Source organism: Cuculus canorus, chromosome 20, assembly GCF_017976375.1.
Source record: "Cuculus canorus isolate bCucCan1 chromosome 20, bCucCan1.pri, whole genome shotgun sequence".
NCBI lineage: Eukaryota > Metazoa > Chordata > Aves > Cuculiformes > Cuculidae > Cuculus > Cuculus canorus.
Genome location: NC_071420.1, coordinates 7,564,149 through 7,577,338, shown reverse-complemented (window position 1 = coordinate 7,577,338; position 13,190 = coordinate 7,564,149). Strand labels below are relative to the sequence as shown.

Here is a 13,190-nt window from a genome sequence, read left to right as displayed (position 1 = left end):
GCCCCACATTTCTTATATTTGCCTCTTAGGCTTTAAGCATGACAAAGGAGCAACACTGTTCAATATTTTGGGATTGGAACTAGATGATCTTTAAGGTCCCTTCCAACCCAAACTATTCTATGACTCTGTGATTCTAGGATTTTATGGATAGATTGAGGAACTAGGGAGGATAACAAGGGGAGGAGGGTGAAGACAGATAAAACAATGCAGTCACCTGAAAGCAGCAAAAGATTATTGCATTTTAAGACGAAAAGGGAAAAAAGACTCTACACAGCCTATATGGGAGTATAATAAATATACGTCTAAGCACATGAAACTAACAAAAGTCTGAGACAGGCTCTACATCACTGCTGATGAATTACTTCCTAAGCAAAACTCATGAAGCCTTAATGCTCTCTGTTGGGTTGATGACCTACACTGATGTCTTCAGTCACAAAACAAAGTATTAATTCCTCAGCTAGAAGCATTCTTTCATGAGGTGCCTTCAGCATTACAATGCCTGCTTTTTGGCTATGAAAGAAAAATCGCCCTACAGGCACTTCTTTAATCCTTCCCTTTTTTTCAGTAAAACACGATCCTGTTACATAGTTTGGTTTCAGGATAAGATTGCAAACAGATGTTCTTAATGTAAGAGATCTTTATTCAAAGAATATCCTTGTTATAATAATCTCTTTATTAACACAGGATTTTGTATTCCTAAGGAGATATTGTAGAAAATACAACCACCTACTCCTACTTAGCAACAACCCCTCTTTATACTAGCATTATGCTTATCAGACTGACAATGGCTACTTCCTATCAGAAGGGTTGTTTATTTCCACCTCTCAATCTGCAACGCTGCTCAGACCTCCCTCTCAGTTGCTACTCGCTCCTTTCCTGTATGTTAGGTTTTACTATGAGATAAAACCCTGTCATCAGAACAAACACGCTACCACAGCTGCCAAAACCTGAAGTACTCCATTACAGAAGTCTCTGGTTAAATATATTCTTACTCATAAAACTGTAACCAACCTTTAGTGACTGCACTGGGCATTTTCAATATGTGACACCGAAACAACTGAGGTGAGAATCTGCCTGAGGGAAAGATGGGCAAGTCCCTACGGAGGTTTCAGAGAGGAAGCAGAGTGGATTTGAAACTGTGAATGTAAAGATGTGCATAAAGGGATACATTCAATCACTGACCATGAGAAAGTAATTACCCAATTTATCTTCACGGTTAAAGCTGCTTTCATTTAAGCCTTGAACAGTCGGGAGCATTGTTACTTACCAGCTGTATTTCGACTGCCGTCACAGGCCTGTGGTTAAGCAACTGGAGCTTTTCTGCCCTGTTTAAAAGCAAAACGTAAAACAATACATGTTACTATACAATTAGAGGATCCCCTCAAATGACTGGGAAGACGCAAATACATTCTTGATAACTGAGGGATGAAATGCCACTGCCAAGAACAATTCAGACTGCGTTTGCAGTGAGGTTTAACAATCATGATCATAGAATCACAGAATGGTTTGGGTTGGAAGGGCCTTCAAAGCCCATCCAATCCCACCCCCTGCCACGGGCAGGGACACCTCCCACTGGATCAGAGGCTCCAAGCCCCATCCCACCCGGTCTTGAACACCACGACAGGATGGGGCAGCCACCACTGCTCTGGGCAACCTGAGCCAGGGCCTCCCCACCCTCACAGCAAAACATTTCTCCCCAAGATCCCATCTCAATCTCCCTCTCTTGCAGCTTAAATAAGATGCTAATCTGCATGTTTCCAACACCGCACTTTCCTGTGTCATCTAAGGTACTGTTGTTGCCACCTCTAGTCTAAGGTGGCCAGGCACAGGCTCCTGGATCATTACTGTACAAGCATTCATTAACAGGCACTGTTGCTTGTCAAATGCTGTACAGAAATGCTAAACGACTCAAAGATCACAGACTCTTTTGCTATTTAACACACGACCACAAGAACAATTAGCATGCCTAAGAAGTTAAATCCATCAACCAAACAGCAATAACTTGTTAATTCTTTTAGCCTGCTGCAAAGGCAAAGTTAAAAAACTCTGCATCCCACACAGTTCAAAGCCAATATATTTTTCCCTATGTTCCTACAATGGGCTGGGCCATACCTTTACATGTGGGCAAAAATAGATCTTCATCTCTGTTTCCATGCAAATCTACCTTTCTGCTGTGTTTCTACAACTGCTGGGTATCATGCAGTAAACCAGGCAGGGACTGAGCTGGGCTGCCGAGAGATGTGCTTTGTCCTGGGTTAGTTTTGACTCGATTCACTACCCAGTCCCACCAAGATTTGTACGACCAAGAAAGCTGGGAAGGGACTGTTCATAAAGGCTTGGAGTGATAGGGTGAGGGGGAACGGGTATAAATTGGAGAGGGGCAGATTTAGGCTAGATATAAGGAAGAATTTCTTCACCATGAGAGTGGTGAGACACTGGAACAGGTTGCCCAGAGCAGTGGTGGCTGCCCCATCCCTGGAGGTGTTCAGCGCCAGGTTGGATGGTCCTTGGGCAGCCTGAGCCAGTGGGAGGTGTCTCTGCCCATGGCAGGGGGTTGGAACTGGATGAGCTTTGAGGTCCCTTCCAACCCAAACTATTCTATGATTCTATGACCACGAACAGAGGCAGCAAAGACCCCAAAAATGCTACCCCCCGCCTCAACACACTTAACTAGTTGTAAAAGTATGGTCACTTATTGTGGTTTAGACAAGTGATAATTCATTAATTTACAATAATTCAAATGCTCCTGATTGCCCGTGCACACCCTAAGGCAAACCAAAAACGATTCCATACATTCAGATTCGCATCTGAGAAAAAAGGCAGATTTTGTGCCTTTAGCACCAAAGCACCCAAGCAATATCACCTTCTTTTGGTTTGACTTTAAATAAGAGCTATGTGGCCTCTGTAATTTTAATGTTCAATTTTCATTCTCCTCTGTATACAAGAATCACTGAATGGCTGGGGTTGGACACCATTCTACTTAAACACAAACCAGTCAAGGAGTATTCCTTAGCACCACTGAAGGCAGTGGCAAAATTCCCGATGCATTCAGATCCATCATTAAGCTCAGCCTCATTGCTTTTCTAGTTGGATTTTCACCAAGCAGCTATTAACTCTACTTTCCCATCAAGGAATCACAAGATCTCACAAAAGCCCATTGAAACCCTTTGATCATTAAAACAGAATAAAAAGGGGTACGAGGGAAAAAAAACATCTCACTGACATTTAAAAAAATCTCTTTTTTCTCCTTTTTTGAAGATGTGATCAAACAAGTATGTTCATTAATTTCAAACCACAATGTTCATGCAATAGCTCTGCAGCCAAAAATTATTAATTTTACACTCAACTTAAATATAATTCATTCTAAAAACAAAGTAAAAGCCAGCTCTTATATGCCAGTAATGCATATTTCATTAATTTCAGAAGCTCAAAACACTAACAATGACCACATAATAGCAGCGTGGCTGAACAATCTGAGCCAATCTTTGTGTTTTAGACCAGAGAAGCACAATAACACAACACTCCTAAAGATAAAACAGATGTTTAAAAGGGCATATGGAACAGTAACAAATGCACTTCTATAATAAAAACCATACAATTGCAGTGTCACAATAGATAAATGAGTGAATGAACTTGAACATACATTTTTGGGAGGAAAAGAGAGATCTTGAATGATTTTGACTGGACGTACAGCCTCTCCTAGCAGCCATCTCTGTTTATGCAGGACCTTCAGTACACACGGTCATGTGTTAAAGTGAGAAGTGACAATTAACGGGCACGATCTGCAGCCTATGATAGAGCACTAAGCTATGATTTTGAAGAACTAAAGCTTGGAATTGACACTGTCAAGACGCTTCAGTATTTTATCAGGCCAGGTTAGATGAGGCTTTGAGCAACCTGATCCAGTGGGAGGTGTCCCTGCCCATCGAAGGGGGTTGGAACTGGAGGGCTTTAAGGCTTCTTCCGACCTAAACCATTCTATGATTGAGATTAAAACAATCAGTCAGTGAAACAGTTCATGTTCCCTGAAGACAGGCAATACAGGACACAATAGAAAAGGCCACCTCACAAAGAATTTCTGCTTCCAAGCCATTAAAATTCCTGTAACTCATAAGGGAACAGACAGATTTTACAGTAGGGACAAAGTGATCTCAAAAGCATTATTTCAGCCAAGATGGTATCTGGAGTATCTGCAATTTTTAAAATGTGTACAGAAAAATGGGAGATAATTTGCAAGTAAGTCATTAAAACGTGTTATCTGAAAAATTTCCTGCTTGTTTTTGACCCGCAAAGCTCCCTACTGGAAAAATAACTCAGAACATCAGAAAGGAATTAGCAGCAGGGTGCAAAACCCCAAAAGCGACATAAATGACGTATTTCATCTGAAGGTGCTTGTATAGCACTACAGGGCTTTAGAAATTATAAACACTAATTAACGCTAACAAATAATAATCTTTAGACACGTTAACATTTTATAATTATGACTGAGGCAATGCACTGATTGATGCCCCATCCCGGAGGCGTTGAAGGCCAGGCTGGACGGGGCTTGGAGCCCCTGATCCAGTGGCAGGTGTCCCTGCCCATGGCAGGGGGTGGGACTGGGTGGGCTTTAAGGTCCCTTCCAACCCAAACTATTCTATGATTTGTTCTATTTACACAGAGATTCAATCATAAGGCACGGATACACGACAAACAATTCAGTGTCATCTGCAAACCTGTGCCTAGGGAGCTTTATTTGCAGATCAACCCAAACAAACATCAACCTCACAGTGATGATGTAAGTTATTTTATTTTAGCAAAACACTGCAAGATGGCAAAGGGATAATTAACTCTAATTGGAGATATTTGGACAAACATGTTGATACTCATGTGGGTACACTGATACCAGGGTGGGCAGGTGCGCTCCTCCTGCAATAGGAAACGGTAACATTTTGTCTTTTCTATTTAGTAAATACCCAGCTGCTAATATTATTTAAGAAATATCAAGGATGCACAAGTGCAAGACATGAAGAGTTACGTCTGCTTTCTCAGGAGATCCCTACGAGCAGCTCCTACTGCTGAAGGAAGGAATAAATCATTATGTTAAGGGAATGAATTAGCTTAAGCAATAATAAGAATCAAATCTTGACCAGCTTGAAGTTAGAAAGAATGTGACTGTAGCAGAAGTTTAGCTTTTAGAAGGACAGTCCCACAGCAGGAACAAAGGACAGTCCTGAGCTGCCAAGAGGACACAGCGAGGAAGGAGATAACGTAAAGACCATAAGAGGCTTCTGAAGACACAAAGAAACTGTGACGTGCATACAAGAGTGGGTGATAAACTACGATAAGTTCCTGGAAAAACAATGGACATGTAACATGTTTCAGGTAATGTACATGAACACGTACGTTTAACCAGTATAAAAGTCATGTAACCAGTCTCAATAGTTGGACGCACTAGGTGGATTGCCCCATGTGTACCCCGGCACCATTAATTAAAGGAATACCTGCTTAATAATCAAATTGACATTGCTTAATGAGTCTGAACACAGACACGCACTCCAAGTGCTCTGATCTCCTCTCCCTGCAGGCAGTCTCTGACCTTTCTACTCATAACAAACGAAGAGACCAGAAGGGCACTGCTCTTGGCATCCCCTTGAAGCACTCACAAAATGCATCTGAAGTTCAATGTTCAATGGGGAACAGGATTCTTACCCCCAATGGCAGCAGTAAGTGGTGTAGCGCTGCGCACGGGATGAGTTGGAGCTCGGTACCCCCTACTCCCAACCTTTAACACCCATACTAAAAGGTGACTGTTAGGGTCAGAGTCTGTGTACCTGGGATTTCTTGCTTGCACCTCCACAAATTAAACCTGAATACCCACAATACACCAGAAATAAGTTTTAAGAAAGGCAAACACCGCAAGCCTCAGCATGTATCCGTATCAGTGCTGACCGCAGTATTCTGTAGTGGCACAGACGTGATAAGCCTGAGTTTAGTTCATGCTCCATTGCATCTAGCAAATAAAGGGAACGTTTTTCCAACTCTGATGAATCCATCTTTACACTTCGTACAGCATGCGTGTTTACACTCATGCTCATTAAACAAAAAGGATAACTGTCCCAGTCAACTAACAGAAGGTGAAGAATATTTTCAGCTTAATTGCCACCGAAAAGTAATTCTTTGTATTTTGTCTGGACCGTCTGGATTTTAGTAACACTGTTTGGATCCCAAAAGCTGCTCATTCAAGAGAGGAACACACATAAAAGATGAGTGATGGCTGAAAGCCATTTTCTCACATAAAAGCAAGATTCCACTAATCAGAGTTAATCGTCCGTTATGCAGATTCTTACAGGACCTGCCTAGGGAGAAATCTCAACCCGGCAATCAGTGCTGGGAGGCCGAGCAGGGCTAGGGCACGTCCAGCAGTAGCCGAGAAGCAGCAAGAGCCAAGATCAGCACCTCCAGCTGAGAGCAAAATCATGTGGATGAGGCTTTGGGACATATAAAGCTCAGCCTGTGGGAGACAAAAATGTGGGTAGTTACGGGAGAGGAAAACAGGCCCGAAGTCTGTGTTTGAGGGGCGAGTGAATTGGGGAGGTGAATGACACTTACGGTCAAAAAAGCCATTCCAGAAGACAAAAATCACCATCTTTTGTTCAAGATCTCACTGTGTATCTGGGTAGACAGAACAGGAAATACACTGCCACAGTGCAAAATAACCTCACAGATTCTAACTAATAATAAAAACAGTCACATACTATTCTGCAAACAAAGATAAAATGTGTCCTCCTCCATCAACAGTCAGCCAAGTATTTGCAGCATTTATTATAAAGATTTTAAAGAATCATAGAATAGTTTGGGTTGGAAGGGACCTTAAAGCCCTCCCAGTTCCAACTCCCACTGGCTCAGGCTGCCCAAGGCCCATCCAACCTGGCCTGGAACACCTCCAGGGACAGGGCAGCCACAGCTTCCCTGGGCAACCTGGGCCAGGGCCTCACCACTCTCATGGTGAAGAAATTCTTCCTTATGTCTAGTCTAAATCTGCCCCTCTCCAATTTATACCCATTCCCCCTCTTCCTATCACTCCAAGCCTTTGCAAACAGCCCCTCTCCAGCTTTCCTGTAGCCCCTTCAGGTACTGGAAGGTCGCTCTAAGTTCTCCTTGAAGCCTTCTCTTCTCCAGGATGAACAAGCCCAACTCCGTCAGCCTGTCTTTGTATGGGAGGTGCTCCAGCCCTCAGATAATCTTTGTAGCCTCGTCTGGACCCTTTCCAGCAGCTTCATGTCCTTCCTATGTTGAGGATTCCAGAACTGGACACACTAAATAAAATCAAATGACTTTGCATGGCCCATTTTTTAGTTACTGAACTCCTCAACTGTACATAAGTATGCATGTTCTGCTTTTCTAGGAAGATATCTACAGGCATGGGTCAGAAAAGAGCAGTATCAGTGCCAAAGTACAGCACACAGAGCTAAAACAAACCCCTAAAATGTCTGTGAGTGTGCAGAGGCAAATTTATCCTCAGAAATGTATGATTTTAGCTGCTAGGAAAACCATTAGTGAATAGGAGTGCACATAACAGGGTATTTTATTATGAGCTGAAAATACTTCAGAGTCAAATCCTATGGTCTTGAATCAACTGCAGTAACTCCTGTAAAACATTGTCTGAGTCAAGGTCAGAGGATTCGGATGATTCAGATGAGCAGTCCCAAGCTGTGGTCTGTGAAATCACAGCTCCCATCTGCGCAAACACATCGGGCTGCGTTCTCTACGGGGGTTACCACCGTGATTCAGTGTTGGTACATCTGTCCAGGATGAAATTTGAGGGCTGATAATGAAATCTGAAAGCAAAAAGTTGGACAACACTCTTACAGAACGGTTAATTTCAAATCAATTCAATGGGAAACACAAATGTCTTTCAAAGATGCTGTTATTAAACTAGCTCCATCCTGACTTTAGTGTTGAATATTCCCTTTAAAAGCTCCAAAGGAGACAAAAATGACAGTCATTCATTCATCTTTGAATATTGCAAAGGTTTGTATTTGTTGTAGGTTTTGGCACTAATGAGGGAAAATACTGCCTAAAAGTACCACTCATTTTCAGCTCAAAGCTTGCTTGAATGTGTCGATTTAAAGACAGAAAGGGCAATGTTGATGCCTGATTTTTTAAATTATGACAATATGCAGTGATTGGAAATTTCATTATTCCAAAATCAGATCTAAGATCTGTACAAGCAGAGCAAATTTTCATTTAACTGTAATTACAGAGCACAAATTTAATAAATTTTCTTTCCACGCAATGCCGTTCACACCACCTTACAAAATATTAAGCCATTCCAAGGACTGAAATGGGAAAATTAGCTGCCAGTGGCACCTTGTATTTCCAAATACAACACGGTTTACCGTGCTGCAGTGCAAGCCAAAGCTTGAGGCCTCAACAAGGTAATAATAAAATTCACCATGATGTCAGTTCAGAGTTTTAATTTAAAAAAAAAAATCTCAGTTCTACAGTTTGAATTTTACCAAATTAATTGATTACAAGGAAAAAAACTGTGTCATACCACACCCCACTGACAATATCAGCAAAATGGATGTTTAAACAGCTTTGAATTCACTCCTTTTAGCAAGGCAGTGGGAAGTGAGCTGAAGTATCTCTGGAAGTTTTCAGGTGTTTATACACATTAATATTTATTTTTAAATTTGCCTTTCAGGAAAAAATATTTCTTTTTTTGGCCTGTAATGAGAATGACTAATGAGAAAACCCCATCATAAAACGGATGGCTGTCAGCAGAAAACACAGAGGGCTCTTAAACTGATATTTTGAGTAGCAAATATCAGCACTAACAGAAAGAAAAGACTTGAGGTGATTTTACAGGAACTGCACCATCTGGCAGCTCGAAGCTAGCAGCTCTGTAGCTGGAGCCAGAACATTTCAGGACATCACACGTAGCTCGATGAGCAATGTGTTCCGCATGGTGAGTACTGCAGGTGTGTAGGAGGAGGGCAGGAAAAATGAGAATTCCCTTGATTAAAAGCTCCATTCTTTAAATGAACGTGCCTTAATTCTTGGTGCTTCTCTGGGTGGTGGCTGGTCTATCCCCACCACCCTGAAATTCTCCCATCCACTAGCACAGCCTAGTGCCCGTGTGCAGCAACGACGTGCTGAGCGGGGAAAGTCACAGAATCATAGAATGGTTTGGGTTGGAAGTTCCAACACCCTGCCATGGGCAAGGACACCTCCCACTGGATCAGGGGCTCCAAGCCCCATCCAACCTGGCCTTGAGCACCTCCAGGGATGGGGCAGCCACCACTGCTCTGGGCAACCTGGGCCAGGGCCTCCCCACCCTCACAGCAAAACATTTCTCCCCAAGATCTTATCTCAGTCTCCCCTCTTGTAGCTTAAAACCATTTCCCTCATCCTCTCCCTGCACTCCCTGATCCACAGCCCCTCCCCAGCTCTCCTGGAGCCCCTTTCAGCACTGGAAGCTGCTCTAAGTATCCCTGCAGCCTTCTCTTCTCCAGGCTGAACAACCCCAACTCTCCCAGCCTGGCCTCATACAGGAGGTGCTCCATCCCTCGGATCATCTCCATGGCCTCCTCTGGACTTGCTCCAATAGATCTACCCAAGCAAGGTCGTGGAGAGCCAACGCTGCAGGTTCTTCATTCTCAAAGGGGAAGAAAGCTCTCTACCAGATAACTGGAATAAAATCTCTAGTAAAGTCTTTTTATACAAAGACCACCTCCAACCCACAGAATGGAAATGATTAAAGCCTTTAGCTTTTAATTTATTTAACAACAGAACAGTGTTGAAAGGATCTTGGGTACGAACCAAAGAGTAGTTCAAAATTTCCTTGGAGGCATTACTATTTTAAGCGGTGTAACTTAAAGTGCATTATAGAGTAATTGCACACCATATGCTTTCTGTGTTTTGGTGTGAAGAGGCTGCCAGATGGGCTCTGATATTTCTAGTTTGAAGTGTCTGAATGGAAAAGATTAGAAGAAAGAAGTGGTGCCAGGATCACATCAAATGATTCTGTTTCTTATTTTGTAAAGCACATGGCAAACGCAGAGCTGGCCAGTTCTTTACCAGATGACAGAGATATTAATGAAGTAAAAGTTGTATGGGATGCTCAAGGTATCACAGTCCAATGAGTTCTGATAAGCCATAAATGTAGTAAATTTGTAACCCAAGCAAGCGGTTGGATCTTCACTCTCATCCTTCTGCCATTACACAGAAGAAAATTACTTGGGAACAATTCTCTTGCTTATCTTACAGACCAATTCAGAGAAAAAGGACAGAGAGGATGATACCTAAACCCAAAGGTACGTCCTAGCATCCATAAAAGATAAAATAGTCAAAAAGCTCATTTTAAAACCTGTAACTACTTCAACCTTTGCAGCAGAGCTATATTCAAGCTCACAGAACAAGCAGGCTTGGGAAGGCAAATAAAGGAGCGGCTCTTCTACAGCCAGGCACTATGGGAGATTGAGGGGGTTCTGCAGTTGGAATTTTCTGCATGATGACCCAACACTGTTTAGTACTTCAGTCCTGGAGAGCCCGTACAGGAGAGCAGACGCGGTCAAGGTATCTCACATGGTAACAGAATCCTCTGGCTTTTTCTAAGAGTTAACCCTGAGGTCCTGGGAAAATTCTACTAGAAAAGAAGTTTAGAAATGAGCTTTAAAACAAACCAACAACAAACTTCAGGCTGTTCATGACACTCTGATACCAAACTCATTCATTTCATTACTTCTGAAAAATACTACTTTGCCTTTGTCATCTCCCTTGGCTTTGTGCTGTTGCCCAGCATTCTCCTGGTGCTTTCCTAGACTCCTGCCCTCCACTGACCAAAGAAGCTTATTTCACTGCAAACAGGGCAGTTGTAGAAACCCCTTATGCTCAGTACCTACTCAAGAAATAGTTTATTGCCAATTTTAATATACTTTCTTTCATTTCCGTACTAACAGCTCTTACAGCAGAGTATATTCTCCATGCCTGAATGTCGGAAAATAATTAGGATACCTTGCCCGCTACATAAATTAGTATCCCACTATGTGAAATGAGCTACAGGACGACTAGACACTGACATACCGACCTGGCAACTTTAGCTCTACAAAAGAAAGCCCCACAAGCAAAGTTACAACACCCTGTGTTTGCAATGACAATAACACTGCGATGGGAGCTGCTGATAGACTGGATGGGAGCATAACTCTTTGTAGAGAGGGGGCACTGAAAAGCCACAAAAGAGCTGACCCTCTGCTTCCTACTCAACTTACTATGCTTTGGACAGGGTAAAAACTTGCCTCATAGCACAGCACTCTCCAGATGCTCTCACTTTGCACTTCTCTTTGTAAAACAACCAAATTAGTCTCAAGGGCCTCTTTCCAGAGCATGAAGTCCTTGGGGAGTCTTCCAGCAGGGAAGAACAACGCAGTCAGTGTCTATACAGCATAAACCACTTCTTCATGGTGAAGAGCGAGCCATTTAGAAGCAACTAAACCTTCCCGCTTTAAAAATCGGATGAATGATTAAAGTTATCCAAGCAAGTAGCCAACGGCTTCAATTTCTTTTGGGTCTGACGATTTACAACACTAAAGGTTGAGAGTATTGCACATTTCAAGCACTGTAAATGGGCATTTGCACCACTGCCCTTTGAGTCGTCCTGTAACTACAAAGGAAAACATTTCATTTCCATGCCAGACTTCCCAAAATAAGAAGAATGAACGGTGCATTCAGCTTTACTGAAAACCATGGCGGGGAGGAAAGCTGTTTGACACAATGCTTAGGAAACCAAAAAGTACACCTCAGACATCCCAGTGGACATAAATATCAGTGAACAAGCAGCACAAAAAGAGAAGAACAGCATCTTAGTTTGCTAAATGCCAGTCAGCAAGTATAAATCATAGAATCACAGAGTGTTTGGGTTGGAAGGGGCCTTAAAGACCATCCAGTTCCAGCCCCCACCATGGGCAGGGACATCTCCCACTGGATCAGGGGCTCCAAGCCCCATCTAACCTGGCCTTGAACACCTCCAGGGATGGGGCAGCCACCACTGCTCTGGGCAACCTGGGCCAGGGCCTCCCCACCCTCACAGGAAAAACATTTCCTCCTGAGATCTCATCTCAATCTCCCCTCTTGCAGCTCAAAACCAATCCCTTCATCCTATCCCTGCACTCCTTGAGCAAGAGCCCCGTTCGGATGATCTGCAGCAGTTGGGGCTCACAGGTTCACACAAAACTTAACTTTAAAATAACACTCTTTCCCATACACCTGCATTACAATTTTATTTACTTATTACCTCCCTACAACACAGCCACTTTTTTCACTATTTAGGATTGAATGCATTTTTCCTTAAAGAACTTCATAAAAATACAACTAATAATAAACTGAGGTCAGGTTGCTGCTTTTACAGTTCTTGTACTGCGTTCAAAACCCATTCAAAACTTAACTTCTTCCTCAGAAAACATTTAATGAGCTCTACTTTGTGCTTTGACCATGTGAAACCATGCTAAAAACCAACACACTGACAAGAATCTGTTTGAGGAATGCACTGGTAAACACAGAACCACTTCAGGAAATACTCATCCACGTGGGCATTAACGAGCGAAGGAAGAGATGCTTGGATGAGTAGTTAAATAATAGCAGACTTAAAACAGGTTAATAAAAACCAGACATTATCACACTGTGTACCTCGGGATCAGTTTTTCAGCACTGCTTTGAGTTTATACCTTTATTCCAAGGCACACCTCTACTTACTTGGTTAGCTTGTGGCCTTTCATCGCTACGAGGAAATCTCTCACCGTCTCAGGACTCTGGTACCTACAGGGCGTTTTTGAGATGTACTTCAGTGTCTGCAAGAAATAGAAAGAAATTACACGTTATTTCCCATCACTATTTGGTTTTTTTGCAGTTGTGTATGAAGCAAGTCCATTTGGAAAAGTCTCCTCAGTATCACCCAGAAAAATTGTTGTACAATCAAGTACATCAGTACTTACCAAGAAAGCTCCAGTGAATTCATTTAATATGGACATGACCCAGCCAGCTCCTTACACCTAGGTAAGAACTACAACTCTGACTACCCTCTCCGGGGCTCTGCATGGCCACTTAACTAATTTGTTCAAAGCCCATAATCACGCGCTGAGGAATACAGAAAGGAGGAAGTTTCAGCCCTGACTACTAAAAAAAAACCACCTGCTGTTTGTGAAAGAGTT

At 42.6% G+C, this 13,190-nt stretch overlaps 1 protein-coding gene across 2 annotated transcripts in view; it reads right to left on the bottom strand.

The window, feature by feature from the left end:
• CRCP (CGRP receptor component) overlaps positions 1 to 13,190 on the bottom strand; it is a 34,150-nt gene that overhangs the window by 8,245 nt on the left and 12,715 nt on the right. For both annotated transcript variants that reach the window (XM_054084805.1, XM_054084806.1), the window contains 2 exons: positions 12,736 to 12,830; positions 1,268 to 1,325 (listed from right to left, as the gene is read on the bottom strand). In XM_054084805.1, the coding sequence (XP_053940780.1) occupies positions 1,268 to 1,325; positions 12,736 to 12,830 (153 nt within the window). The remainder of the gene's footprint in view (positions 1 to 1,267; positions 1,326 to 12,735; positions 12,831 to 13,190) is intronic.